The sequence below is a fragment of the Carassius carassius genome, chromosome 14 (genome assembly GCF_963082965.1).
Source record: "Carassius carassius chromosome 14, fCarCar2.1, whole genome shotgun sequence".
Taxonomy (NCBI): Eukaryota; Metazoa; Chordata; class Actinopteri; order Cypriniformes; family Cyprinidae; genus Carassius; species Carassius carassius.
Window position 1 is genome coordinate 24,540,037 of NC_081768.1, and position 26,060 is coordinate 24,566,096.

The following is a 26,060-nucleotide window of genomic DNA, read 5'->3' on the forward strand; positions in this document are numbered from 1 at the left end:
AGCTGCCTCCCCTGGGCACCACGGAAACGAAATGTCATGAGCAAAATAAAGGCTCCCGTTCTAAGCATGTACCTTCTGTCAGTAAACGGCGCTCTCCCCAACGCTGCACTTAGTCTGTAATGCACTGCTTGACTTTTCTTCTGAGGAAACACTGAAATCACTTGCGTGTTGTCATCTCTGCAACCTTTTCTTTTTACACTCTGACTTCCCTACAGTGCTGCAAGGGTAAAGAATGAATATGATACACTGGGATTGTTGATGGTGAAAGGGTATGCAAAAGATTGCCCTTTATAATTCTATGGGTTGATTTCTGGAATTTCCTTCAGGCCAAAGCCAACAGAGATTAAAGGAAAAATGATTAAAATGAAGACAAACTGAAAACTTTGAATATTATGTGGAACGTTTTTTTGGGATGTGTTAAAGGGATAGTTCACCCAAAAAGGAAAATTACCTCATGATTTATTCACCCTCTAGCCATCCTAGATGTAAATGCCTTTCTTCTTTCAGGTTAAATACAATTGGAGTTCAATTTATTTTTTAAATGTCCTGGCTCTTCCAAGCTTTATAATGGTTAGTGCTAATCGAAATTTTGAAGCCCAAAAAAGTGCTTTCATCCATCATAAAAATACTCCACATGACTCCGGAGAGTTAATATAGGCCTTCTAAAATGAAATGATACATTTATGTAAGAAAAATATCCATATTTTAAACTTTATAAATCATAATCTCTAGCCTCCGCTAACTGTCGTACACACATTTACTATTGAGTGGCATTACAGAAGATGACGTAAGCGCAGCATTAGCTCCGGCAGGAATACGCTGGTCTTGCGAGAGCCAAGTTTTGTTTACAGCAAAGAAAAAACTGTCTGCTGTTGGCTTATATCAAAATCCTCTGACATTTAACAGTTAGCAGAAGCTTGAGGTTATGGTTTATGAAGATTAAAAATAAGAATATCTTTCCTATATTTTTCCAAATGCATCTATTCGATTCATAAGGCCTTTTTATGATAAATGGAAATCTTGACCCCTATATCATTATAAAGCTTGGAAGATCCAAGAAATTTTTTTAATATAACTCTGATTATATTGTAATTCGTCTGAAAAAAGAAAGTCATATACACCTAGGATGGCTTGAGGATTAGTAAATCATGTGGTTATTTCCATTTTTGGGTTGAACTATCCCTTTAAGGTTAGTAAGAAATCTAAGGTAAACGTACCTATTAAGCTCACCAAAATCTACACGGAGACATTTTTAGTGCACAAGATATTGGTTTCAGTACAAAAGGTTATATTAAAATAAAATATTAATCTCTCACACACAATTATTTTTTTTTTAAATGACAAAAGCATTTTAATTAAGATATACATCATTCAATAAAAAAATAATAAATTCTGGCTGTGCTTAATGGGTACATGTTTTTACCCTTTAAGCACACCACTGTTCCCATTAAGCTCACATTGTGATTTATTAAAAATGATTGAGAAAGTTTTTAAGAATCATTGTAAAAATCTATATTTTTGAAGGTACAAAGTCAATCAAAAAAAGAAAAAAACACTAAAATCAAGCAACAAGGCAATCAAGTTGATCAGTTATATATTCATAGTGAAGTGTCATTTAAGCATATTTTTTTCTAAATCTACAGTATACTAGTCCATGCTAAATAACACAAATTAAAAAATCAAATGACCCACCCAATAAAAAATGGAGATGAACAAACTAGCTTAATTTTGAAGCCTCTAATTAAATGGATATCAACTTATCTATCCTCCTTAAACCTGGAATACACTACAAGATTTTTGTCCCGGTTTTCCACCGATTTACCGTCTGGAGAAGTTGATGCTAGTTGCCAGAGATCACAGCCAGTCTGCAGATTTGAGTTGACAGAATCTATAGTAAATCAATTAACTTAAAGTGACAACCATCAGTTAATATTTAAAGTATGTTTTATGAAGTATTTACATAGATGTTCAATGTGGAAGAGCTTAAAGAGAGCACACTGAGCTTAATGGGAGCAGAATTTTTTTTTTCATAAATTTCATGTAATATTTATTAAAATGACAGTAATTTTGCTAAATAAATAGTCTAGGTCATGTATTAAGTTCATAAATATTTTAATATGAACAACTATTATTAACAATATCTATGGAATTATAATTTTTCTTACTGATGTCACTCAGAAGCTGTGTGATTTTCATAGGCGTGTACCCTTTAAGCTCGCCTTAAAATAATATGAAATCTTTAAAAATTACAGCAGTGTAAAACATCAGACCCTAGAAATAAACTGTCAATTTATAATATTATGGATGTAAAACCACAAACCAGTAATGCCTGTGAAGTAACATATTAGCGTAGCACACAATCTTATACAGCTAGTCAGCTAACTGTATTCTGTAGCATCTGTGCTATGCTGCTAAAACTATCTTTTAAAGCTAATGTAATTATTTCCCACATCCAAGTTCTTGGTTATAATAGGCAAAGGTCTGAACATGAATCTCTTAATTTTAAAATAAGTAGTGAAACTTACCCAAAATAAAAGCTTAAATATCTTTAAAAAAAAAGTGAAAGTTTTTAGACAGCTTTCAAAATTGCCACCAGGCAGTGTGAGCACACGGAGACTCATATCTCAGTGTGCATTGATCTGATTGACTTGAAATTATATGAGGTATATAGTAACATACATATCAAATGGTTAAGACATCAAGTAGGATAATAAATAATTTTTTCTTTTTAGAATCTGAGCTCAAATATGGAAGTGTGCTTAATGGTTACATGAGTTTAATAGCTACGTTTAACTACATAACATTATTATAAAAAGAACCCATCCTTTATGTTTTAATACATGGGTGCCCAATCTTGTTCCCATATATCTGCCTACCTGTAGTGATGTTTGGTGCTTGAACGAATCGTTCTTTTGAGCCAGTTCTCAGGAAGTAACCAGTCGAGCCAGTTCACAAATCGAATTGAATCGAACTTTAGTTCCAGGATGATGACGCAGGATGCAGAGCCGAAATAGCACATACAACTCAAAAAGAACTGACTGAGCCGGTTCAACCAACTATCGAAGTTTACTGAGGATTACTGAGGACTCAACAAGAACAGAATGAGTCGTGGTGAAGTTTGCCGTAGAATACCAAAAATTCTGATGAGTGAGTTGACAATATTGTGCAAGCCTGAGGCACATATGGGAAATATGCTTATTATTAATGTTATTAATTTACATTTTAATAAAACCTGCAAAAACCTTTCTGTCGAGTGTTGTAAGTCAATTTTACAATAGTTTATTGTGCATGCATATTATATTTGAACCCTGATCAAACACACTTGTCTGTAATTATCAAGTGATTCTGAGGGTCTTAATTATTTGCTTCAGTTGTGTTTGATCAGGTTTGGAGCTGAACCTTGCAGGAAGGTAGCGCTCCAGGTTCAGGATTGGGCACCCCTGTTTTAATATCATTTTAGTTGCTTCTTCTCTAAAGCAGAGATTCTTAACTCTGGCCCTCAAGGTCCACTTTCCTGCAGAGTTTAGTTTCAACCTTGATCAAACTCACCTGCCTGTAACTTTCCACTGATCCTTGATTAGCTTGTTCAGGAGTGTTTGATTAGAGTTGGATCTAAACTCTGCAGGAAAGTGGATCTTGAGGGTCAGAGTTGAGATCCCCAGCTCTGGAGTTTCTTAAGACAGGGGTGTCCAGTCCTTCTTCTGGAGGACCACCGTCCTGCAGAGTTCAGCTGTAACCCCAATTAAATGCACATGAACTAGCTAATCAGGGTCATATAGCTAATCTAGGCATACTAGAAACTTCCAGCCAGCTAAATGCTACATGACAGTGGTCCTCCCCGTCAGAGTTTGGGCACCCCTCTCTTAAGAGATCTCAACAATGCCTTAACTGCTCAAGACACTGCTCAGATTCACCCATAGTCCAAATTATTTGTGTTATGCTCAGTACTGTCAACAGATGCCTCATTTTCAACAGATATCTTGTTTATTTTTCCTAAGGAATGAGACTGGACGATAAACTGGAGACTTTTAGCAATTGCTCTCAAACTCATTGCTTTCTAGGAGAACCAAATACGATATTAATGGAATCTCATTTGATATTTTTCTATCATATGGGTTGTCACTTCATGTCCCTCCTCTGTTGGTTCAAGTTGGTTCATTACTCTTGTAGAATGCCATCATTAGCCGGTGGTTCTGATTGGGCTTAGCAATCCTCTTCATTCAGACAAGAAAATAGTCCTTCTCATGCCAATGTTTAGAATCCGCATGCAGCCTGAAGATGAATAATACAGGACCACATGCATTTTTAAAGGGAAAAATTACTCAAATCTGTTTTTCAGACAGTCTGGGACAGACGTGGATGCTCTGTGGGAGCTGCTCTGCTGGAGGATGAGAAAATTCTGTGTGATGTTGAGGAGCACTTTCACTCGCTCTCTCTCTTTCTCGCACTTTTTTTAATTCCCCCATCATGTTTTTGACTTTGTGACCAGCCTTTTTGTTGCAGTCCTCATTTTTTTGCATGTTGTGAGAGATCAAAGCTTCCTTTTATATGAACAGAGATAAGAGGTCTGTATTGTTATGGAGAGATGGCTAGTTTTAGGGTTACCGGGTAAGAATGTGTGTTTTGGAGAAGGAATGAAAGTGTGTGTGCTTCTGCTAAACAATCAAAGTTTCACAACGATAAAGTGAGCCTTGGTAAGCTCTCTCTCTCTCTCTCTTCTCAGTCTCTGTGTGCCGTCTCCTCAGTTCAAAGCCAGTTTGATGTATGAGACGTCCTCCTCCTCCTAATTGCACCTCTTTAATTCCAATGAGGAGGATGCCTATGCTCTGACAGCTAATCACTGACACGGCCCGCTTTACTCACCAGTTGGGTGTACTTGTCTGGAAACTTCATGTCTGTTTCAACTGTGTGTATGTTTTTAGACACGTGTGCATACGTGTGCGCCGCCTTGCATTGTTTGCAGGACAATTGCAGAGTGTCTTGCTGTGCTAAACTGACAGACAGAACAGCTGGCAGAACACCGTAAAATTTCAGCCATCTGTTCTAATGTACTCAGGTAATATCTGGCTTGCTAATAAGGCTACTTAAGTGGTTTGTTTTCTCTGATAAGTATGCAATAAAAAGATTCCAATATGATCTGAAATATTTCTCATCAGATTGTTCCAAGATCAAATTATCTGGCTATGCCACAGATGTTAATGCAATATGAAATCTAAATTGACCCTATTTATTTATTTGATGGAAATTCCGGATTTTGTTGCATGCAAATTATTCGTACATGCCATTTCTAATTAAAAAATTTGTCTTCAGAATCATTTATCAAAGCAACTTTCATTCTTCGGCTCATGTGACAAATCCCTCTTCATTTTCAGCCCCTCCTCTCTAACCATCTGTCTCCACTGTGGTATTTATGCATCCACTTTTCGCAATCCAAAGAATTTCTGATAAATCACTTTGATTGTCCTGTTTTACTCGGAAATAATCCGATTAAGTAAAATTAGTAGCAAATAGCATTTGCCTACTGAGATTCATATCCCTTATGAAAATTAACCACGTTTTTATTGTAGTGAATGTGTAGTTAACAGATTTTTGGCATATTGATTACCATCATAACCACAGTTTTATTACAAATACTGTCATTAAATTATGGTTTGAGTAGTTATACCATGGTTTTTACATGGTACTTAAAGAAATACTGTACAATGGTAAATGTCCAAAAAGTAAATAAATAAAAAAATAAAATGATATAATAGTAGTACACAGTAACATAGTGTCCATATTTCTTGTTTACTATGTACTATATTCATGCATACCATGGTACATAAATATAGCAATTGTTTAGTTCCATTTTACACTACCATTCAAGGTTTTCAGTCAAGATTTTACTCTGTTTTTGAAAGAAATGTAATTTATTAAGCAGTAAAATAGTAATATTGTGTAAAACTGTAATAATTGTAGAATATTATTACTTGAAAATATTATACTTTAAAAATATTATCCTAACTGTGAATAACAATTTTGAATGGTAGTGTATATAATTAAGTACCTTGGTTTACCATGGGACTGAGTTTGCCATTGTGCTGACTGTTATGGTATCACATGGCAGTACTCCGGTACGTTAAAATAAATACTAAACAAAATACTGTGTTGTTACTAATTTAACGAATAAAATTAGTAGCAAATAGCATTTCATATTGACTGTAAAAGGATAGCCACAAAGATATTTTGAAGAATGTTGGTAACCAAAAAGTCAATGGTAGTCATTGAATTCCATAATATGTATATAAAAAATGGATTTCAGTGGCTACTGTAAACTTTTTGGATAACCAAAAGGGGCCATATTAGCATTTTTTTTTTCCCTGAAGTCTACTTATATTAGTCAAGGTTATTCAATTCAGTTTTACTTAACAGGTTTCCCCCTCTCATTGATCCTCAGAATTAAACTGACTGTTTTTAATACGGTAAAGTCATTATACCGCTAGTTGCTAGTAGGCATTTGTAAGCTGCTCGACATTTAGATGTTCTGTGAACATGGACTCATTAGTGTGCTTCGAGAGATTAATAAAGAACAACTTATTGGTTTGTGTTGTTAACATTACAGTATGTTTGCATACTCTTTTATTCTACTTTGTTTATAAAAAATAAAAAACCCTGTTCTCCTAGATAGTCTCCTTTTAATTTCCTTTTCACTTTCCTTCACAGTCCAGTAAATGTCAGAAATGCTTGATTAAATGTGCTCATGTTTGTTTTTCCAAGCAAGGCAGATTGATTATAATGACAAATTATGAATAAAAGTTTTAAATATTAGGGCTATTATTGCACTTGATTGAGAAGCGTATTACGTTACCTGTCATCTCATACCTTTATTACACTTCCAAATCATGCGAACAGGATTGGAGTGTATTAACATTCTGGTTTGTCTTCATTTACTCTTGAACCAGACTGCACGTCTTTGTGTGAAGTCTGTTGTTTAATACTCCTAATACATCTTGTCTGTTTAGTGTGTTACTGTTGTTTATGGGCCACAGAACAGATGAGGATTTTATCCGGCAGAGCCTGCATTTGTATGCACCCAGACGCAGACACATACGCAAAGTTTTGGAACCAGGGACACTTGCACTACTTCCCTCTCTCAAAGCCAATTAACATGAAACCTCATGTGCACGAAACTTTCTAAGACTGTAAGCTTCATGTTCTCTCACTGATTTTCAGCTGTATTCATGCATGTTCACATACTGTCTCTCCAAACGCATGAGTATACATACACAAGTCTATCTATCTCTCTCGCTCACTCCCTCTCAGGCCATTGTGACCCTGAGTATTTTCCCTCACATCCAGGAAAGGCTACTTCCCTGCCTCTTACCAAAATAACCTGCAGTCTAATTTTAACCTGCGGTTGTTCAGACAAAGAATAGAGCTCATGATCTTTGCACTCATTTATGTGCCTAAATTTACCCTGAAGTTTTAGTGGAGGCTGAAAATGTCAATAAGGCATAGCTGATGTATTCACAGTCGGATTTGACACTAAAAAGACTACACTACCATAGTATTACTACCATTGTTTTTTTGTTTTTTTGGACATGGACAGAAAATACAGTAATATTGTAAAACATTATTACTTGTAAATATACTTTATAAATACTATTTTAACCATTATCATTTACCATTTACTAAGTACCATGTTTTTGGATATACTACCATGGCAATGCATTGTGTTTCCCACTGTGTTTTACTGTAGTGATGGTAATACTCTGGTACTGACATTATCATGCTCAATATACTGTGATAGTACCATCATACCATGTCCAAAAAACCTTGGTATTAGAGTGGTACTTTTTGTTCCTTGGAAGTACCATAGATTTGTTTAGTCATGTTCCATGGTAATTTTGTGGGTTGCTTGGAGTCCAATATAAATACCATTGTATATTAATATAGTAAGCATTCAGTTCCTCCACAGTGCTTTCTGTCCAAGGGAATGGACTGTCTTGTGTGCTTTTGTCTGTTTGTGTCAGTGTATGATGTTCTTAATTAATTTCCTTCTTAATTAACAAGTTCTCATCACATCGGCAAGCCAATTACAGTACAGGAGGTATGGCAAGCAGGCTCAACATAAATATTGGATTAAGCTGTAATTATTCTCATAAAGCAGTTTTAATCCTCACAATGACTGTATCTGTGAATGTGTGTGTAAGCGTGTGAAAGCAAGCAGGAAATATGTGTTGTGTGTTCTGGTGGTCTTTATGTCTGTGTGGGGAGGATCTAGCATATGTGCAGCTGTGCAACAATCACATTTTCTTTTCTTGACATCAGAAAGCCAGGCAGCGTTATTGCACTAAAGGTCAAACCATCCTGACCAGCCTGACCCAGCAAACATGAACTCAACCAATAGCATGAGATTGGGGTGTTTAACTGACCAATGGAAGCAGGGGGGCGTTCACAAACTTTTTCAGCTTATTAATGTGTTGATGTAAAAAAATTAATAAACATATGTCTTATGATTTGTTTACTTGTGCTGTTGATATGTTGAGTTGCATGTACCGTAAATGCTTAAACATTTTGTGAAATGTATCTCTGGAAGGAGTCTGTGAGGAGGAGGGCCTGTAGTTGTAGCGTTGAGGGAAGGGTTGAGATAAATCAGCGGGTTCCGATGCGACACGGAGGGACAGGAAGGCCTGTCGAGGGGATGAGGCATGGCTGGAAGCCAAACGTCCGTGTTTGTGTGTTGTAAGAGAGCAGCTGTGTGCGCTGTGAGTGAGGCGCATTCTTGGAGCGCTAGCATCCGGTTTCCACTTGCCAAGTCCTCCCATCCTCCTTACAGACCATTATATCACTCCTCTGTCCTTCAGTCTTCCCGTTCAACCAATGATGGTCTGATCTGTGTTTGACAGGTTCAGTTTATGTACTTGCCCTTGAGAAATGCTACTAATAAGATAAAGCGTGTGACAGAATAAAGCAAATTGGATCATACTTTGTGCTGTTAGAAAGAAAGCAAACACTTTAAGTGGTTTGAGAGAGAGCGGGAAGTTAGATGCGTGTCCACAGTGCAGATGACAGAAGCAACAAAAAAACAGAAAATGACATCTAAAAGAGAACAAAGTAAAAGGCTGTAGGACCTTCAGGACCTTCACACAACAAATCCATCAATCTGTGTTCAGAAAGAAAAACGGTTACGGAAAGAAACACATGTGGGGAAAGAGGGGGCATAGAAAGAAATGGAGATCAAATCTATAGTCCAAAGCCATGGCTGAATATCTTGACAACATTTTAAGGTTCATTTTAACATTTTAACATCAAAGACTCTTTTTAGAAGCTAGGAAGCAATATGATTCGAAGGCATTATCGAATGCTTCATGGTGAGGTCAGTCCCAGAATGCTTTTTGTAACTGAATTAGATCATTCAACAAGTATGCATTAAACTGATCAAAAGTGACAATAAAGACATTAATTGGTTTATATATATTCATAGGCTTTATGTAAATAATATATATATTTATATATTTATATATACAGTACAGACCAAAAGTTTGGAAACATTACTATTTTTTATGTTTTTGAAAGAAGTTTCTTCTGCTCATCAAGCCTGCATTTATTTGATCAAAAATACAGAACAAAATGTAATATTGTGATATATTATTACAATTTAAAATAATTGTTTTTAAATTTATTATACTTTTTCAAAGTTGGAAACAGTTCTGCTGCTTAATATTTTTTTAGGATACTTTGGTGAATAAAAAGTAAAAAACAAAATGAAAAATGAAGCTATGTTTTTAAAATATAAATATTTTGTAATAACAATATACACTACTGGTCAGTAATTTGGGGGTCAGTAATTTTTTTTTCTTTCTTTTTTTAAAATAAAATCAATACTTTTATTCAGCAAGGATGTGTTAAATTGATCAAAAGTGATAGTAAAGAAAATATATTATTAGAATATATATTATTAGAATTTTTATTTTTATTTTGAATAAATGCAGTTCTTTTTAACCTTTTATTGATCAAATATATTAGACAGCAGAACTGTTTCCAACACTCATAATAAATCAGAATATTAGAATGATTTCTAAATGATCATGTGATAGACTGGATGTTACATGTGACACTGAAGGCTGGAGTAATGATGCTGAAAATTCAGCTTTGCATCACAGGAATAAATTATTTTTTTTAAAGTATATTCAAATAGAAAACAATTATTTTAAGTTGTAATACTATTTCACAATATTACTGTTTTTACTGTATTTTTGATCAAATAAATGCAGGCTTGATGAGCAGAAGAAACTTCTTTCAAAAACATAAAAAATAGTAATGTTTCCAAACTTTTGGTCTGTACTGTATATATAAATATATATATATATATATATATATATATATACAGTATATATAATGGTTTCCACAAGATATTAAGCATTTTCAACACTGATATCAATAAGAAATATTTATTTAACACCAAATCAGCATATTACAATTATTTCTAAGTGATTTCCATGCCTTGGAATTAATTTTTTGATTAGGGTTAGGTTAATTTACCTTTACTAGAATTAGTAATATTTTCTTCCTTTTGATGCTGTATAAAAGTGTTTATGTATTAACTAATTATATTATTTAAATTATTTGTTTATGTATTTTGTGTGGTTGTAAGTGCTTGATAAAAATATGTGAATACAAGACTTTCTTTTTCGAGATGTAAAAGCACCTAATTATGATTAGGGTATTAGGAAAATTCAGCTTTGCATCACAGGAATACATTTATATATATATATATATATATAAGAATTGAAAATGTTATTTTAACTTATATTGTTAGTTACAATATTACTGTTTTAATATTTGCTGTATTTTTATCAAATTAATACAGCCTTGGTGAGCATAAGAGACTGTTTTTATATTCAGAAATATTTTAAAATCATATCAACCTCAAACTTTTATGCAATATTTGTGAGTGCTCTGTATTTGTATGCTTTGAGTGTCACATCGTTGGCAACTTGGCATTAAATTAATATCAAATTCTACTGGAATGAATTCCTGGTTGAGTCTCCAGTGAGCGTCATTGCATTGGAGGTGCACTGTTTGTTGTTGCCTATGTAGAGCACTTCAAATCAGTCACTTATAAAGATCCGTTTCAGTTAGGATGCTGCCTAAAGGGACGTTCACATTGCCAGTGGTTTGCACAGAGACAAAGCAACCTGCATTCATTCATTTTTAATGAGAGTTCAGGATTTCCAGCGAGAGGAGCGACAACGACCGCTGGCGATGCAACAAAGTTAAACAAAGTTAAGTTCAACTTCATGCAAATGAACTGCAAAACAGTTAATATAGTGATACAGCTGAGTAGCAACCAAGACCACAGACACTGCGTGACCTTCAGTGGTTTAACGGCTGTCAGCTTGACCGGCCATTTAGGAGACAGCTACCTGTAGTCTGAAGAAAGCAGGGCAGCTCACTAGGTTTGGAGGGGAGGAGATGAAGGGGCAGACCGGACAGGCTGTGATGGAAAGTTGTATTCTGGCAGCTATTGTGTTCTAAAGTTCATTGTGATCCCAGTCTGAATAGCTCCAGAGTGATTCCTCTTTATGCAAGCAGACTTTAAAAGCATATTACACTGCCTGACCTGAGCACACTAATACAGTCAGTAAATTAATATTTTGTTCACACTTTATTTGAAGGTCCAGTTCCCACCTTTACGAACCATTAACTATGACTTTTGCCTCAATAAACTCCTAATCTTTCTTTTTAATTAATAGTTAGTAAGCAACTTGTTTAGTTAAAGTATTGGGTATAGAGATGTAGAATATGGTCATGCAGAAGATGTGCTTTATAAGTACTGGTAAACACCCAGTGTGTTAATAATAAGCATTCTAATAAGCAACTAGTTAATTATAAAAAGTGGTCCCTATACTAAAGTGTTACCAATACTTTAATTCTACAATTATACATTAAATTAATCCAAAAAAAAAATCAAAACTGCTTTCAGCATTGATAATATATATATAAATTATTGTTTTTCGAGCAGCAAATTAGAATGATTTCTGAAGCATCATGTGCCACTGAGACTGGAGTTGTGATACTGAAAATTCAGCTTGGTCAAAGAAGTAATTAATTAAATTTTGCATTCTGTAAAAAAAAAATGGAAATCTGTTTCTGCCACAGAATTAAAAGAAAGAAAGAGAGAGAGTTAGAAAAAATAATTGTGAAGTTTTTATTTCAGGAAATAATTAAATGCATACATACGTAATTTCTCATAATTTTGAAAAAAATTTCCTGCAATCGCTAGTTTATATCTCACAGATATGACTTTTCTGCTTAATTTTTTTTTATATCTCGCAATTCTAAGTTTATAAGTTCTAAAAATTTAAAATAAAAACAGAAATATAAACGAGAAATATAAAGCGAGATATAAACTCAATTGCAAGAAAAAAAGTCTGAATTACCTTATTTGCTTTATTTCCAGTTTCACAATATTACTGTTTTTTTTTCCTGTATATTTCTGTATTATCAAATTAATGGTTCTTTTAAAAACATTTAGAAATCTATCTGACCCCAGACGTTTCAACAGCAGTGTAGGTGTAAAGGATTTTGATCAGATCACTCAATCCACATTTGTAAGTAGTCAAGTTCATATGATATAACACTACATAAAATCACTGCACAAAAACAAAGGTTTAAAGTTTACCAGCCACATACAGGAAACGGACCACTTGTTAAACTATGAATGGGAGAAATTGCAAAACTCAGTAGCAAAATCATTCAGAACCCAGTGGCCAGATGGTGAGAATTTGATTTAGCAGTTTGCCCTCCCGGGGTCCTCTGTATATTACACTGAGATCAGGACATCAGCGTTTGCTTGGAGCATCTGCATGCAGATACCGGTGCATTAACACGGCCGCTCTGGTGCAGAGAGAGGCCCTTTGTTCTGTCAGCGTGCAGCGCGGTGTACGATGTGAGCAGGAAGGGCCCAGGGCAGAGATGAAGGCAGAGACGTGTGGATGAAAGAAGTACAGCGGAGAGGTAGAGGCCAGGAAAATGCAGAGTGTCATAGAAACGATTGTGGCTTGGAGCAGAAAGAGAGAAAGACTGTCAGATATGCTGAAATACATTACCGGCAAGTGTGAAAAACCGAGTGATGTCATCCATATTGAACCCCGCGAAGCCGGAAAACAATTTTTTGATTTGTAGGTCAAAAACGGATGGGCTACCAAAGCATGACAGATTGAAAAATTCACAATAAGTGCAGCTCACTGTATATCTGCTGCGGAACAGGACTAGCTTGTGTGGGTAATGATACGGACTGGTTTTTAAATTACTGTCTGAGAAGGTTAGCACCCCTACAGTTCCCGGCCTGGGTCTTCACAGAACGCTTTGATGACATCACAGCACCTCTCCCTGGCACAGACCTGATACTGCAAGCTTGGAACGTTGCTTGTGTTCCGAATGGAATTCTGGTGCATACTGTACACACAGTATAATACACTGTGTGCTGCAAATAAGATAAAATATCAATTTAATTGTGTGTAAAAATGTCTCATTTTGTCATATTTTTGTCATGCCAATCAAATGGATATTGGATAATGTGGTTCATTCATCACATTATAAAACAGAAGTTCAGGAAGTTTTTATGCATTGTGGGATACAGTATCCTTGCAGGTGCTCTTGTTTTATTGCTGCATTTTTGGCCACTACCATTCAAAAGTAGCAAGGATGCATTAAACTGATCGATATTGACAGTAGAGACATATACAATGTTGCATTACATTTTAAAATATATACAGTTAGAAAACAGTTATTTTAAATTTGAACAACATTTCTATTTTTATGGGTTTTTGTTTAAAAATATGCAGCCTAGGTGAACATAAGAGACTTCTAGAAATGTGAAAAAATCTTACCAACCCCAAAATGTTTAATTGTAGTGGATAAGCAAAACTCCCATACTGTGCACAATATACATATTTCATACTGATGAAATAGTACAAATAGTATGGAAGTATGCCATGTATACCATGTGCAGTACACAGATTTACTGTATGATGCACTATTGCAGTACTGTATTTGTCAAAATGTGTGGCGTACAGCACACTTAATGAAATACAGAATCCCACAATGCAATTTTGATTGACTCAACCTTCCATTTGCAATGTGATGAAAGCACGATAGTGCACCCATAAATGTCAATCCGGCCATCATTTGCTTACCCTCAGGCTGACTTAAACCTGTATTCATTTTAGTCTTCTGCTGAACACCAAAGAAGATATTCTGAAAAATGATCACAGTTTCTGTCCCCGTTGATTTCAATAGTATTTTTTCAAACTATACAAGTCAGTGGGGACCAGCAACTCTTCGGTTATACCATTTTCTTCAACAGAGGAAAGAAACCCATTAAATTTTTATTTAGTTTGAACTATCCAACTTTAACAATATCTTCTTACCTTATTTGATCAGTCTTACAAAAGTTAAAAACTAAAAATTGACAAAAACCCGCAGAATCAAACGCTCTTATTCGACACTATCCCTAGCCATTAAATACTCTGTTTTATCCATGAGACCAAGCTCACTTTCCCCTCCTGGAGCTTTCATAACAAGCGATATAGCCTCCTGCTGTCCCATCATCTGTCATCGCTAATAAAGCATGTCTGCTCACCAGGACGAAGTACTGTAGATCAAAACAACAACACAGTAAGAAATAACATATATATTTCATAACTTCATAACATAACTTTCATAAGTTCTTCTATGTAGGCCATCTCCGAAAAGAGTTTTTCCCCCAAACTTTCTCACCTCATTCTCAGGTTCTGATAAGTGAATGTGCAGCATGGCTCTCTCAGAGGCCTGCTTCTCAAGGACAGAGCACATTAGGCTGATTAAATAAAGACAGAGAGTGATTTATAACAGCTCTGTCCCGCTCTATTCATCAGCGGGCTCTTGACTTAATAAAGTATTGATATTTAGATACACAGGGAGCGGGCAGCATTTCAGTGGTGACGGGAAGGCGCAGGGGACCAGCAGCGCTGCAGGGCAGTAAATACATCTCTCTTACTGTAACTCATCTCCACACGGGACAGAGACTTTGACTGAGGGAGTGAACTCTCTGAGATCAGACATGATGTGAGGGACATGGCATGCATTGCCCTTTCTTCTAGTGTTGTTTCATAGTACATATGAACATTATTTTATGTATTGAATGATTTTATTAATTTTATTTTATCTTCTTTTTTCTGACCATACAGAAAAACATGCTATTTTTGGAACAAGTGCAATACAACAAAGACTGGGAAATTATATAAGAATCTATTATTCTTCTAAAACAATATATATATATATATATATATTTTTTTTTTTTTTTTTTTATGTATATATATATTTTTTTTTTTTACAAATTTACTGCTGTCATATTTAAATCAAATTAAGTGTAAAAAAAAAATTGGCAGAAGTTTAGTTACTATTCAGAGCAATCAGTGAGTGTAGGCCATTGACTAGTTTTGACTAGTTCTTATATTTTAATGGAATGTTGCAGTTATTATGAATGATTAATCTGTGCAATTCAAAATGGACTAAATCAAGTCACTTTTTTCCCAAAAATATATGTGACAAAAGAAAAAAAAAATGAAATTTGTGTTTCATTCCAGCATTAAAAGGTGAAGTTGGTTAATATTAGTCAAGTTAGCTTTTTTTTAAATCATTTAGCTAAACAGATGACATTATATACTATGCAGGGAATTCTGGAAATGCTTTGGAGTGATGAGTGGAAATTATTTTGAAAACAGCGGAGCTACTGTCACACTTCTAGACAAAGCACAGTAGTTCATATGCACTATTTGTAATTAGTTGTCTGAAACATAAACTGTGCATCGTTTGTGAATTCATATGCTTGTTATGCGAGCAATGTAACTGCTTAATTGCATATTAATTTCAATTAAATGAAAATGGGTGATAGTTAACATTTATATTAATGCAATTAATCGAAATTTGCAAGGTTAATTGTTAATTGATGATTACTTTTTGTCATTGAAATACGGTTGAAGTGTACTACTGAAACGTACTGGCAAGCATTTATGGTAAACCAAAATATACTTTAACCTCATTTGTATTGAAACATGTCAGCCATGTATTTAAATATATTTGCAATTACACATTTGTATGATGAAGTTGCTTAAGTTACACATAATATTTAACATTGCTGACTAAATGTAATATTGAATGACACTATGGTTAAATTTAAAATCAAGTGCTTTAGTACGTTAGTCAACAAATCAAAGTGTACTTATAAAAGCATGAAAAGATTATTAAAACACTATGCTTTAAAATGTACTTTAATATTATTTAAAGATTAGGCATTATTGCATTACTGCACTTTTTAAAAATGTATCCAAGTGTGTTAGGAAGCACAGTCATGAAAATTTAGTCTATGATTTGTTAATATTTCATTCATATTACAGTATCTGTAAATAGGTTTATTTTATACGCTTTTAAGATTTGAAGTACACTACTACAAGTGCACAAAGTTGGGTTGAAACAACCCAGCATTTTTTAAAGTGTACCTACCTTTAATGGCTCATACATTTGAAGGACACTTTATCACTCCCATGAGTACTGAGGTTTATTACCGCCACATTAGAGAAAGAACACACATTAAATATATACAACAAACACTGTGCTTGTAATGCATCGGCCAAACTTATCTAAGAGAGAGAGAGAAAAACAAAAACCCTAACTGCAGTATGAATATTAGCAGTAGCGTGTTGTGTTTTTGACATCTTTATGTGTTTCTTTACACCGACAGGCTGAAGGCGAGGACAGTCTGAAGAAGATGCAACTGATGGAACTAGCCATTCTTAATGGCACCTACAGAGACGCCAACATCAAATCACGTAAGCCGCCACCTCCTCTCAAGCAAACAGAGACAGTATTGTTTGAGGATTTTGTAACCGCTGCTCTCAAGTAACCCTGATTCCCTGATAAATGCTCTGACAAGTGTATCAGTATTGTGATCCAGAATTAGCACATAAATCCAAAGAACAGCTAATGAGCTGAAATAATAGAGAGCATGCACTGCTATCTGTGAAAACAATGTTTCCTTAATTGACCGAATGTTGTGACATCCTCCTCTTCGCTTTGCTGTTTCGGTAAATAATACTGAAGCTCTGTGGAACTGCAGGAGTGTGTTATTTGAATGCACTGGCTCCTCCCCTGACTTGTTTACTAATGAATAGCTAAATAGCATTGCTGTCATGCTCTGTGTCCAGTGTTTGCCTGTGCAGGGTACTAACGGATTTTGTTTTTTGTCCCGACCCCACCCATCTTCATTTTTCCGCTCACTGCAGCTGCCCTTGCATTCTCTCTTGCAGCGAGCGCCCAGGCACCACGGATCATCACCGGCCCAGCACCTGTCCTGCCGCCCACAGCCTTGCGCACGCCTACACCTGCAGGGCCCACCATCATGCCCCTCATCCGCCAGATCCAGACCGTCATGCCCAACGGCTCGGCTCACCCAGCAACCGCCACCCTAGTGCAGCCCGGTCCAGAGTCAGGCCTGATTTACGCAACGCCCTATGATTACCCCTACACACTGGCCCCCGCAACCTCCATTTTGGAGTATCCCATCGACTCCAGCGGGGTTTTAGGTAAGCATAGCTACACCTGTCTCACTGCACAGACCACCCGCCACCCACCCCCCCAAGGTCCCAGAACCTCCTTCAGTATGGGCTGTGGACTCTATGTCTCACATGGCTGTACACTAGGGTTGGGAGGTATGACCATTCAAACCATGTGACATTTTGTAAATATATCTGCTTTACCGTATTTACATGTGCTATAAAGAAATATGGGTTAATAAATACAAAATCTAAAACCGAAGTTTAATTTGAAGCAACATTACCGTTTTTTTTGGTTACCAAGCAACATATCAACCTAGCGAAACTCATGCATCCAGATTCTGACCATGCATGCAAAATATTGCTTTTACACTTTCAGTGTATTTTAAAATGTTTTGTGATAGACGCATATATTAATAATCTGTTGCAAAAAAATTTTAAAAGTTACGATTACTTAAAATCAATTCTAAGAAGGTTATTCACACTTATCCAATCTAAGATGTTGATGAGTTTGTTTCTTCAGAACAGATTTGAAAAAAAATAAAGTAGTATTACATCACTTGCTCATACTCTGCAGTGAATGGGTGCCGTCAGAATGAGAGTCCAAACATTTGATAAAAACACCATAATAATCCACAATCAGTCCACCTCACTCCAGTCAGTTACCATCAAGTGAAAGTGGAAAAACATGAAGTGAAAAGCTGCATGAAACAAATCTATTATTAAAACGCTTTTAACATTAAATTGTTGCTACTGGTTAAATTTGAGTCCTCTCTCCACAATATTGCTTTCTTCACTGAAAAAGTCATCATGTCTGAATCAGAAGAGAAATATGCACAGATCAGGCACTGTACAAGTGAAAACAATCCAAAACGAATCTTAGGACACATTTTGATGTGAGAAGACAACAGGGGATGAGAATTTTTCAATGGAGGAAATCATATTATGGATTTTTGGACTGGTATTTTAGCTAGAAGTGAAGATTTAAGGATAAAAGGCTTTTATGTTAGATTTGTTTCTCAAAAACACACAGCTTTACACTTCCCAATTGATGGACTACAGTGGTGTGGATTACTTGTGGATTATTTTGATGTTTTTATCAGCTGTTTGGACCCTAACCCTAACTTATTCTGACGGCACCCATTCACTGCAGAGGATCCATTAGTGAAAAAGTGACTTAATGCTAAATTTATCCAAATCTGTTCTGATACAGAAACAAACTTGTCCACACCTTGGATAGCCTGAGGATGCATACATTTTCAGTAATTTTTATTTTTGGGTGAACTATTTTAAGGAATATATTATTATTATTATTATTATTATTATTATTATTATTATTATTATTAAGAACCATCTTTTCATGGATTTTTATTCTAAGGTTTAGAAATACTAAATACAAATCTTTATTCTTTATACAAATATTATTCCTAATAACATTTGGTGAATCCGGCCCCTGAGCATTTTGTTTGCTTACATGAAGTTCCATATAAAAAGAGAAAACATCCACAAGATGAATTACCTTACATTTTCATAAAGTACACTATGATATATTGCTGTACTATTATATAAAAAGTCTCATGCTGTAATGTATGATTTGAGTCATACCGCCCACCCCTACCCTATGCCATTCCTCTTAAATAGCCCCCAACACACAAATCCTGCCCTCCTACACCAATGAAAAGCCTCTGGTTTCCCCCATTAGGGCCACCAGCACCACCAGCCTCTGCTGTCACTGAAGCAAGTAATAGGCAATAATATAAAAGAGCAAACAACAATGCATCAAGTATTTTCCACTTAATCCATTTAGCGTCATAAAAAGTCCTTACTCATCACAAAAAAACAAAAAAAAACTAATCCTTTTAAGAAATGTTTGCATAAATGATTTGGCTTTTAAGTGCTCTACTGGCTTTATGTGAATAATGAGAGCGCTCTGTCCTCTCCACTCCACACAAGCTGTATGGCTTCATTAAAGCACTTGAGAAAAGCCGATTATGAATATCATGTTACCAACAGCATTCTGCCAGTTTAACACTGGCTTCTCCCAAAGGCACGGTGTTAAGTTGAGCAGCGACAAATAGCCCATTCCAATGCCAAGAGCAGCGTGTCCAATTAGAGCAGATGAAGTAGGGTTTAGCTCCTGTCCAATAAGCATGTTTATTGAGCTCATCTCAAGCAAGATGGTTCGCAGCATGGACCTTATAGGACTGTACCAGCCTTACACTGTCTGTGGGTGGATGTTTCTGGGGTGGAGGGAAGGACGCTACAACACGTTCACACATCAAGTCAGTTATTTCCAGTGACATGATTGACAGCAACTGGTGTGGGTCAGGTGTCTCCAGTGATACAGCAACGTTGAAAAAAGTTCATCTTTATGCAAATGAGCAGTGATGTGAGGTACAAAATGGAGACATAAATGTTACCAGTTCCCTAGTGAAAAACCAACTAAAATGCATTTGAAGTAAATTTACTTCATGCTAAGTATACTACAAATACACTCACGTAATTATATGCTTAATAACAAGGTCCTGCCATTGTACTTTTGGTATACTAAACTGGTAAACTTAAAGTCTGCTAAATTGGAACAACTAATTTTGTGCTTAATGCACTTTAATTGTGCAGAAGTAGTGCTGAGAGAAATACTGAAGTTTATCTGATTGTGCTAGAGTTGCAAGTATACATCAGGTACACTGCAAATATCTGGCTTTTAAAGACTGATATTATTCAAAGATCATACAGTCCTCATCAATAGTGACCCTAAAACACGTTTTAGGCATAATATTAAGAAATGTGCAATGTGCACAAGTAGCACTCCAAATAAAGCTGAATTATAATTTTTATTTCTGCAAGTCTAGAGCGATATGTCAGAAAATATATACTATACTTTGTATGAAACAAAAGTCATGGAGAAAAAAAAATTATAAAATAGCATAAATGCAGGTATGGAAACCAAAAGAGTGAGCAAAAAAATTGTAAATAAACTAAATGTATATGATATTAACTTTATTAGATTTCTCCCTGGATAAACAGTACTGAATTTATGTAGGAAAAATAGATTTAAAATGTCATTGTATTTCTTTTTTGTAATTAGAATAAAAAATAGACTTAAATAAAAAAAATAAAAATTAAAAATGTATATGTGTTTACAAAACTACTTTCAGGCATTTCAGCATAAGCCTTTACAAAAAATAATCCAAATGTTTCTCAGAATATCAGTTTAGTCAGTTGTCCCACCCCACCAGTGACACCCCACCAGAACCATTAAGAACTTCCCTGTTTATAATATTAAATTTACATTTAAAAAAAGTGTGTGTGCCAGACTTTTAATGTCTTAATCTGTGGCTGGATCCACAAAAATCTTCTTAGATTAGAAGTTCTGAGAAGAAAGTGACAGGTTTTGCTGTTGTCTGATTGTATGACAATTCTTGCAGAAGACTTGATGAAAAACCTGCTTTTGGTGCTGATAACCATAAGTGCACATTCTTTTTTTCTCATTTGGTTAATTAAGGCAGAACCAGTGAAGCAGAGCCACTGGCAGCCTCCAGTGTTATAATCATCATGTGTGTGAATGTCCCGTAACAGACTGGATGTTTTGGGGGTTGGGGGAGCTGAGGGGAGGTTTTCACCCTGTCTTCTCTCTTGTGTGACCTATACAGCATCCTCAAAGGCCGAAGAGCTGCCCCTCTACCTGGGCTTTCAGACCTGTCACATTCCCATCACAGTTCAGCGCGGAGAGCCAACCGGCCGGCCTCCCTTTTAAAGTGCCCCCTCTCTCCCCCGCCCCCTCCGGCAAGCCCCTCCCTCACACCGCAGACACGCCCCCTGTCCCGCCTCCCTCTTATCGGACTAGCTGGACTCCCCGGCCTCATTCATTCTGTCAGTTTCTTTTTTTTTTGGTTTTGTACTTTTGTTTTTATCTGTAATGTGATGTTTAAGTTTTTTTATGTGTTCAATGATGAGGGAGACAAAGCACTGAGCTCCAAACTGCTGCACAAGCCTTTCTGGACTACCCCTATCCCTCAGTCTGAGCGGGCCGCATCAGGAGGGGAAACATGAGGATGGTGAGGGGACAGTGGGGATCAAATTGGGAGGTAAACTATTTGAGATGGGGCATCTGTCGAAAGCCAGGCTGTTCATCGAGCAGTTTTAGGACAGTTTAATGCACTATGGTGGGGCATTTTGACTTAAAATGGCATAGTCACAATATATAATCAAACAGTGAGGATATTGGCTTATAATATTTTACCAAAGCCTTCTAACAACATGTTTGGGTCAAAGTCTACACCAAGTTTGGCTATTTTTTACATTGTGACAACCAAGCACATTCTCCCAATTTATTCGTATCTCTCTAAGGCCTTTTTCAAACCACATGCATAAGTGGAATTGAAGCGTAAATGCAAAAAAACCTTTGACAATAAAACAGTATAGAAAAAGTGATTTGTTTAGTTACTACATTTGGGTATTTCGTTTAATAAAAGTATTAAAAATTGTATCAGCCATAAACATACAAATAGCAGTTAATTTACATGGAACCCAAAAGCCAAAGTGTTGATATGAAGTGTATAAACCATCTGAATTCAGTCATATTTACTGAATGGAAAGTTTTCATCAAACCCTACACATGTAAAAATCTTTTTCTTACTACTGTTATGCAAAGAAATAAGTAGTTATAATAGTATTGCACTGCAGTATTACAGCTCTAGTGAAAGTGTTGAGAATTCAAATAAGAATGATTCAAAAAGAAAAAAGCTAAATCAAAACAACCATAGTTAATGACAAAATGGGAAATTATGCTTAATTGTCTTAATATAAAATATCTTAATATAAAGAAAAGCTTTATTTTATTGTATACTGTCATATTTGTCTTTTGATTTTTGGTTAAAATATGATCCAGGCATACACTACCATTCAAATGTTTGGGGTCAGTAAGATTTTTTAAGAAATTTATATTTTTTTCATGAAGGATGCATTAAACTGCAGCAAAAAAAAAAACCGGTGATCATGCTACAAAAGATTTCTGTTTCAAATCTGTTCTCTAAGCTTTGGGGGGGGGGAAGAAAAATTAAGCAGCACAACTGGTTTCAGCATTGATAATTAAAAAAAACTGTTTTATTTGTTATTAGAACAATTTCTGAAGGATCATGTGACACTGAAGACTGGATTAATGATTCTGAATATTCAGTATATCATCACAGGAATAAATGACAATGTTACTGTTTTTATCATATTTGTGATCAAATAAATGTAGGAAGCATATGCTACTTTTTTCAAAAACATTAAAAACTCAAATTTTTTAAAAAGGTAGTTTATGATTTTGATTTCTTGAGATTCTCCCAGTGCCCTCGCCTCATGAACTGTCCTAAAACGTGCTCCGTCTGACTGTGGTGTGTGTTGTTTCCCCGAGGGCCGTCAGTCCTGCCACTAATTTCCCCTTCCCCTCCTTTATTCTGTAGGTGTGGCTAAATGCGTTTCCCAGGATCCTCACTGAGCCCCTCATCCGATCTGAGTGTTAACATTCACATGCTTTCACACCTGCCTTGTTGGTTTTGAGTGATGTTTGTTCAGAGAATGAATCTGGCCTAGCAGTCAGTCGGACACACTCCTGTTCATTTACACTGGCTATTCCCAGAGCCCACAGCGGCTGTACTTGTAATGCCATACATAAGCCTCCATACTCCCACATATTTCCCCTGGACTGTGCGGCTGACTGCTACGCCTTGAAAATCGATTGCTCTGCTTTACTAATCACTTAATTCATTGCCGTGCATTTCTATTCTCCTTTTTTTTGTACTCCAGCAGATGTGCCTAAATGTTGTTCTCTCTCAGAGAGTGACTTTATCAGTATTATATTTAAAGACACTGTCATCCAGCGCGAGATTACGTGACTGGTAAAGCTTCCCGTTGAGAGCGTGCGCTCCTGTCTGTCATACTGTATCCAAGCTACGCAAAAACCCACAGATCCACTGAGGAGAAATGAAACCATGTGTGAATTTTGTACAAACCCGTGTTGAGATATTTACATATGGGGGGAAAAAAGTATTATTTGTGCCTTAACTTGTATAATTTAAATGATTTGCGTTTGTCAAACACATTCGGGATGATTTGTGAGGTTTGACTGATCTGTTTTCTGGTGATGTTATTGCAATCCAAGCAGGTGCAGTGACAACTAAAGTTCGAAGGCACGAAATGCGCGTCCATCCTTACCAAAGGGTAGTGACCGCAGACAGAGGTTAGTTTAGTTTATGTGCTTCTACTCATTACCAGTAGAAACTCACTGTTGGTCCTGATCTGTTGTGAAGCATGTGCAGTTTGAGCATGTTAAAAGACAGCTTGAATTCAGTACACTGTGCTGTTTAATATGGTGTGTTTGTTTTAAACCCTTCAGTTCACACACACACACACACACACGCGTGGTCTTTCCTGCCCAGGTGGAGTGGTTGACTTCATTCCATTATTTTGATGACCTTATGATTTCAGCATGATGTTGATGAAAAATAATGGAGCTATTCATGTGAACATGGGCTTTATTCACCCCATTAGGCTCAGCATTTCTAATTTTCTCTAGTTATGCAAACACTAAACAGGCTTGACTCTTGGGAGGCATTTGAATAGATCATGAATGTGTCCTTTCCAAATGAGCTAAAGTGACTGTTTATAATTACATGTAGTGTGGATATACAAATCGAAATCCCAGAGATAGCTATAATGTGTGTTCAATCCACATTCAATATCAATAGGTTATAGGCTTTTCAAATCAGAAAAACGCCATTAGGAGATCTTTAAAGCTGAAGTGTATCATTTTGTCAGTGTTGAAATATATGCAGTGATTAATATTAAGCCATTTGTAGGTTGAGTCCCTTGAATGATAGAGCCAATAACTTTGTTTGTTTGAGCACAGCTACATTGACTTGATCAATGACATAATAGTAACGGGACAGTATAAAAACCGACATGATCTTATGCAGTTCTGTTTGATTAAAATAGAAATTAGACACTTTGGCATTAAAGAATGGAAATTGTGCCTTCACTAAATCTGTGTCATATTTTTGGATACAGCCTGATTAATTAAACCATTTTAAGATTTATTCATTAATTGGTTAAGGTGTATTTAAATACTGATGTTATTTTCTGATGCAGATGTGATTGGCTGTAATCAAAATCTGAATAGTATGAAGTCCTGTATGAATAATATTGATATTTTCTGTACCACCAATTGACCAAATTGAAGTGCATAATGTGATGTCAATTAGTTATAAAAAAAAAATTTTTTTAAATAACTAAAAAGATTTGCGATTACTCCAGAGCACTGGAATCAGACAGTTATATTAAAATCAGTCGTACCATCATTTTTACGAACTTCTTGGGCTTACGAAGCTTTTGGGAAACGCAGCCCAGATCAGATAAGCATCCAAAGCTTCAGTCTTTCATAACATTTCTTCATTTCTCCAAAATGATTTCGTGGTTTAAATTAGATTTTGAATTCGATTTTAATTTTGCCCCCACCACATGTTTAAAGTGATCACAATAATCATGAATGATTACTTTAATGAGTACATTATGATGGGTAATGATTTGACAAAGCATCCATGGTGCAGTAACCACCTCATCATGAAACAATTACGAAATCAAAAACCCTCAAATATTTCCCTGTTCACATGCATCTGAGTGCATATCAATTCAGTTTGCGCAGGTTAGACATTGTGTATTTGTGTGTATGTGTGTATGTGTATATGGTTACTGTTACACATGTTTGCTTAAGCTGGCAAAATGACCGCAGATATCAAGCAGATCAGATACTGAGATTGCTTCCTCTCTTTTAATGTTTTGTTTTTCATATCCTTTTTATGTTTTTATATAACGGAACTACTGCTTTGAAGAAAATCTACTTTTGAGAACCCATTTGCACAGAGCTTCGAGATTTCCAGTCTGTGCATTTGTACTGGACCACACAAATCACTTTTTTATTTCAGCTGTTTACTTATTATTATTATTATTTTATTATTATTATTATTTCTGTCAATATTTGCCTCATTTGATAAAGAGGTTCTATGTGGCACAAGCCTTTTATTTTGCACTGAATACGTCAGAAACCTTCATCTCCTCTGCTCTTCGTGAGTTGAAAAAGTGAAACCCACATCAAACCTCAGACCTTGAAACTGAAAGGAGTCTGTCGAGTCTTACGGTTGACCACTGCCGAGTGGACGATAATGTCAGCGCCACTCTGTGGATGTGATCATGTCAGAGTATAAATGCATTTAAGAAGAAAAAAAAAGATACATTTTTTATGCTTTACTGTAAGCTTCTTTTATTTTTGTTGTCGAAAAGAAAATAGTATTTACTTGTGGCTTTTAAAATATATATAAAAATATATATATCTAAAAAAAATATATAAAGCAGGAATGTATATGAAATGTCAAATTTGACTTGTATTTTGGAAGAGATAGCAATGGTATTATAGAGGGCTATTTGTAGGAAAGAAAAATA

At 35.7% G+C, this 26,060-nt stretch overlaps 1 protein-coding gene across 5 annotated transcripts in view; it reads left to right on the top strand.

Moving 5' to 3' along the window:
* Positions 1 to 24,629, top strand: part of LOC132157393 (KH domain-containing RNA-binding protein QKI-like) — a 96,649-nt gene extending 72,020 nt beyond the window's left edge. The window contains exons 5-8 of one of the 5 annotated variants that reach the window (XR_009437543.1): positions 16,769 to 16,856; positions 17,310 to 17,609; positions 21,233 to 21,841; positions 22,253 to 22,574. Coding sequence is in view for 4 of the 5 variants with exons in the window: in XM_059566731.1 (XP_059422714.1) it covers positions 16,769 to 16,856; positions 17,310 to 17,627; positions 20,245 to 20,250; positions 23,728 to 23,810 (495 nt within the window). In the remaining variant the exon portion in view is untranslated. Of the gene's footprint in view, positions 1 to 16,768; positions 16,857 to 17,309; positions 17,628 to 20,244; positions 20,251 to 21,232; positions 21,982 to 22,252; positions 22,575 to 23,727 lie in introns of those variants that run through there. The other 4 variants (XM_059566731.1, XM_059566732.1, XM_059566730.1 and 1 more) reach the window with 4 other exon arrangements.
* The last annotated feature ends 1,431 nt before the right edge of the window (positions 24,630 to 26,060 follow it).